Source organism: Symphalangus syndactylus, chromosome 11 (genome assembly GCF_028878055.3).
Source record: "Symphalangus syndactylus isolate Jambi chromosome 11, NHGRI_mSymSyn1-v2.1_pri, whole genome shotgun sequence".
NCBI classification, from domain to species: Eukaryota; Metazoa; Chordata; class Mammalia; order Primates; family Hylobatidae; genus Symphalangus; species Symphalangus syndactylus.
In genome coordinates, this window is record NC_072433.2 from 135,441,631 (window position 1) to 135,446,894 (window position 5,264).

The 5,264-nt window shown below is 53.8% G+C and overlaps 1 protein-coding gene across 1 annotated transcript; it reads right to left on the reverse strand.

Moving 5' to 3' along the window:
- Positions 1-1,388: 1,388 nt before the first annotated feature.
- Positions 1,389-4,646, reverse strand: LOC129457583 (putative CENPB DNA-binding domain-containing protein 1). Its single transcript, XM_063613088.1, is given in 2 exon segments — positions 1,389-3,628; positions 3,631-4,646. Coding segments are annotated over 2 exon segments (552 nt in total). The 5' UTR covers positions 3,815-4,646; the 3' UTR covers positions 1,389-3,260.
- Between the last annotated feature and the right edge of the window lie 618 nt (positions 4,647-5,264).

Consider the following 5,264-nt stretch of genomic DNA (forward strand, 5'->3'; position numbering starts at 1 on the left):
TTTTATATGGTCACATTGATTAATACTCATTTCATCTAGGTTTTAACGTCTGGAAGGGCTAGTCTCCCCTTTGCAATTTTTCTTTTTTTTTTTTTTGAGACGCAGTCCCATTCTGTTGCTCAGGCTGGAGTGTAGTGGTGTGATCTTGGCTCACTGCAAGCTCCACCTCCCAGGTTCATGCCATTCTTCTGCCTCAGCCTCCCGAGTAGCTGGGACTACAGGCGCCCGCCACCACGCACGGCTAATTTTTTTTTTTTTTTTTGAGACGGAGTCTCACTCTGTTGCCCAGGCTGGAGTGCAGTGGCGCGATCTCGGCTCCCTGCAAGCTCCGCCTCCCAGGTTCACGCTATTCTGCCTCAGCCTCCCTAGTAGCTGGGACTACAGGTGCCTGCCACCACACCCAGCTGATTTTTTTTGTATTTTTTAGTAGAGACGGTGTTTCACTGTGTTAACCAGTATGGTCTTGATCTCCTGACCTCATGATCTGCTCGCCTCGACCTCCCAAAATGCTGGGACTACAGGCATGAGCCACCGTGCCTGGCCATTTTTTTGTATTTTTTTAGTAGAGATGGGGTTTCACCGTGTTAGCCAGGATGGTCTCGATCTCCTGACCTTGTGATCCTCCCGCCTCGGCCTCCCAAAGTGCTGGTATTACAGGCGTGAGCCACTGTGCCCGACCTCAATTTTTCTTTTTTAAAAAACGTTTTCTGCTGGGCATGGTGGTTCATACTTTTAATCCCTGCACTTTTGGAGGTCCAGGCTAGAGGATCACTTGAGCCCAGGAGTTCCAGACTAGCCTGGGCAACATACAGACTCCTTCTCTACCAAAATAATTAGCTGGGGGTGGTGGCATGTGCCTGTACTCCCAACACTCCAGAGGCTGAGGTGTGAGGATTGCCTCAGCTTTGGAGGTCGAGGCTACAGTGAGCCAAGATTGTGCCACTGCACTCTAGCTTGGATGATGGAGCGAAACCCTGTCTCAAAGAAAAAAAAGTTTTCCTGGCGATTCTTATACATATATGAGCTTTAATTTTATTTATTTTTTTTGAGGCGGAGTCTCGCTCTGTCGCCCAGGCTGGAGTGCAGTGGTGCGATCTCGGCTCACTGCAAGCTCCGCCTCCCGGGTTCATGCCATTCTCCTGCCTCAGCCTCCCGAGTAGCTGGGACTACAGGCGCCCGCCACTGCACCGGGCTAATTTTTTGTATTTTTAGTAGAGACGGGGTTTCACCGTATTAGCCAGGATGGTCTCGATCTCCTGACCTCGTGATCCACCCGCCTCAGCCTCCCAAAGTACTGGGATTACAGGCGTGAGCCACGGGGCCTGGCCATATAGGAGCTTTTAAAAGCATATATGTAAATAAATTTTTAATGACAAAATAAAAGCATGTATCTAAATAACATTTTAATGACAAAATTTGATGCTCTCAAGTATCAAAATGGAAATACCAACAGCAAGGTTTCCAGGGATGTCAAACACCACAGAGCAGGGAGGCCTGGGTGGGCCTCCACTGTTGAGGTCATCATGGTGCTTCTTCTTTATTCTGATTAACTTTTGGTTACACACATTGAAAAATGACCTAAGAGAGTTGTTTTGAGTGGCGCTTTTTCTCATTGTACAGCTCCTGGTAGCAGTTTATTGCATCATTGATTGCTCTGGAACTTCCAGTCTCCAGTCATCACTACGGCTGTTACTAGCAAGGACCTGCAAGCCAGCCTCAGAATGTGAGAGGGCTGCCTGCAGTCTTCCTGTGGTTAGCTGCCACAGCGCCCAGGGACCATCTTCCCTCTCCTCCTCCCCCACTGCCGGCTCCTGTTCCAGCCGCATCAGTTCCTCATTTGAAAGATCTTCTTCATGGGACTGCAGCAACTGGTCCACAGCAGCCTCAGCAACCTCTTCAAAGGCCACATTTCTGGCAAGGGTCACAATGTTTTTTTGAAGCTGTGCAATGTTATCTGCCTGGGAAAAACGCTGGGCCTGAACACACTCAGGCCAAATCTTCTTCCACACTCTGTTCATTAGTGCTGGTGTGAGCTCCTCCCATGCGATGGCCATGTCCACAGCATCTATGATGCTGTAGTTTCTCCAAAATTCCCTGATCATAGCTGTATCCTCACCATCTGTTGCTTCTACGATGTGCTCAAAAGTCCCTCTCAGATAATGAGCTTTGAAGGTAGAGGCTACACCTTGACACATGAGCTGGATTGAGTCAGTTGTACTGTCATGAAGGTATTCTACTCTTGTTGTTGTACTTTTTTTTTTTTTTTTTGAGACGGAGTCTTGCTCTGTCTCCCAGGCGGGAGTGCAATGGCGCGATCTCGGCTCACTGCAAGCTCCGCCTCCCGGGTTCATGCCATTCTCCTGCCTCAGCCTCCCAAGTAGCTGGGACTACAGGCGCCCGCCAACACGTCCGGCTAATTTTTTGTATTTTTAGTAGAGATGGGGTTTCACTGTGTTAGCCAGGATGGTCTCGATCTCCTGACCTCGTGATCCGCCCGCCTCGGCCTCCCAAAGTGCTGGGATTACAGGCTTGAGCCACCGCGCCCGGCCTTTTTTTTTTTTTTTTTTTTTTGAGATGGAGTTTCACTCTTGTTGTCCAGGATGGAGTGCAATGGGGCGATCTCAGCTCACCACAACCTATGCCTCCCAGGTTCAAGCAATTCTCCTGCCTCAGCATCCAGAGTAGCTGTGATTACAGGCCTGCACCACCATGCCCGGCTAATTTTGTATTTTTAGTAGAGACGGGGTTTCTCCATGTTGAGGCTGGTATCGAACTCCTGACCTCAGGTGATCCGCCCGTCTCGGCCTCCCCAAGTGCTGGGATTACAGGCGTGAGCCACCGCGCCCGGCCTGAAGGTACTCCACTTTTAGTTATCAGAAAGATCGCTCCAATTTACAGGGTGGCATGACGCACTGTCTAGTATGAGCAATGCTTTGTTGGTGAGATTATTTTGGGCACAGCATTTTTCAACGGCAAAAAAAGTAAGTGAACCATTCATGAGAGATGCTCCTGGTCACCCAAGGCTTTCGGCTGGAGCGCCAAATCACGGGCAAACTGGGCTTCAAGTACCCTTCAGAGCCTTGCAGGTTTCCGAGCGGTACACCAGTAAGGGCTTCAACTTAAAGTCTCCAGCTGCACTGCCACCAAGCAGCAGCATCAAGCGATCTTTGGATGACTTAAACCCTGGCTCAGCATTCTCTTCCTCGGAAATAAACGTTCCTTCGGGCATTCTCTTCCAATCAAGTCCTGTCCCATCTACGTTAAAGACACCCGGGGGTGTACTCACCTTCTTTGATGATGCTTTTCAGCATTTCTGTGTACATGTCCTTATTGCTGGGAGCTGCGCTGTTCATCTTGAAGTGGGGCAAACAGCGGCGCTCCTTGAATCTCAAAAGCCACCCTTTACTTGCATGAAACCTCTCCGTTTGAGAGCCTTCGCCATGTTCACGCTGTAAGTCATCAAACTCAGCCTTCTCCTGAACGATGGCGGCGCTCAAGGGGGCATTTGGCTGGCTCTGGTGTTCCACCCACAAGCTCAGCAGCCGCTCCATACTCTCCATCACTGCACTTCGATGGCGAGTCAACCGAGAGGCTCTCAAAGGAGTAGCTATTTGCGAACTCGCTTTTTTTCTTTACTATGTCGGATGGTCGCCACTCTAGAGATAGCAACATCTAAGGCCTTTGCGATCTGACTGAGCTTCTCACGCGCTGCAAATCGTTGTAACACTTCCAATTTGATGTCAAGGGTAATCGCTTTCCGTTCCCTTTCGGCACTACGGATGACAGTTGCATCTGTGGGCCTTTTCCCAGGCATTTCTGCCTCCAAAATGTCAGAAAATCACAGCGGTCTCAAGTGCAAGAACGCTGTGGTTCCTCTTGTCCCCTTGCAGAACTCGGTCAACAGAAAACGAGGCTGCGAAGAGGCTCAGGCTGAGGTCCTGGAGACGTGGACGGGTCGCCATGGGCAGGCCCAGCCCCCCCGCCTGGCCCAGTTGCTTCACTGTCCACTCCGAGGAGGCCGCGCGGGTCTCCCGGTACCGCTCGAAGTCCGCGCGTTGGGGCCGTGCGGCCGCAGGCACATACAAGCGGCCTGGGTCCTGGGGCTCCAGAGAACAACCGACCAAGCAGACAAACGGAACTCCGTGAGGGGGACACCACGGCAGAACGTCCCGGGGCGGTTTTCTAGTGCAGCGAAGGGCGGGCCGGGCAGGTGTTCTGTTTCGGGAGCTGCTTTCCATGGAGACCCCAGAAATAAGTGTTGATGCAGATGCCCGATTTAAGATAAGTCTAAAGGCGCTGGGTATCCCCTTAGCGCCCAGCTGTCTGGGCAGTGCAAAGCTGCGCTGGCGATCAAACCCTGGAACGGTCAGGCGACGGCGTGGACACCCAAGACAGGGCCCCTGCCGCGCACGCGCGAGGCCACCCTGCGGTCGCGGGGCCGTAGGACCGCTCTCCCGTTGCGCATGCGCGCGCTCGGGCGGCGCGAGGGGGCTGGGGCTGGGGCTGGGGTACCGGCAGCTGGCGGCGGCCGGTAGTAGAGCGGTGGCCGGGCCCCTGGTCTGGCTGTGGCGATGTGGTGGCTCAGGAGGCGGCAGGACGGCCAAGAACAGCGCCAGGGCCCTGGGCACGGCCTGACAGGTGAGCGGGGAGGCGCTGTCCGCCAGTTCCGGGCGGCTGGTGTGCGCTGGACGCCGCGTGACGCCATTCGCCTGCGCCGGCCGCGGGGGAGCACGGGAGCGCGGCGGCCCTGCACTGGTCCGGACGGTGAGGCCGACAGCCCCTGGCCGGAGCTTCCCGCCGCCCGCCTCCTCCCGGGCGCCGCCTCCGTCTCCACACTCCTGCCCTTCTCCCCGCTACCTCTTCCACCCACTTCTTGCGGAATTCCTGCTGTTTCCCGGATGCCCGCTCTCGGACATCGGAACCGGGACCTCCAGCCTCCTCGCTCGGCTCTGTGAAGAGCTGGGCCTTGAGCGCTTTGCACTTGAGTCCCGCCTCCTCGCGAACCAGCCTTGTGGCTCCGCGTGCCAGCCCGTTTCCTCCTGGGCTCGGCGGCGTTCGGCTTTATCCACCTCGCAGTTACTGCGAGATGAACCAGATACGATAAGAGGCGTGAAAGGGTTTTGCAAACTGTTCTTTGTACAGCGACCAGTCACTGTCGTAACAGCTAATACTCAGAGCTAAGGGCTTTACGCGGATTCTCTAAGTCTTATATACCCGCCCTATAGGTAGATATCGCTATAACCCTATTGTTATTTATTATTTTT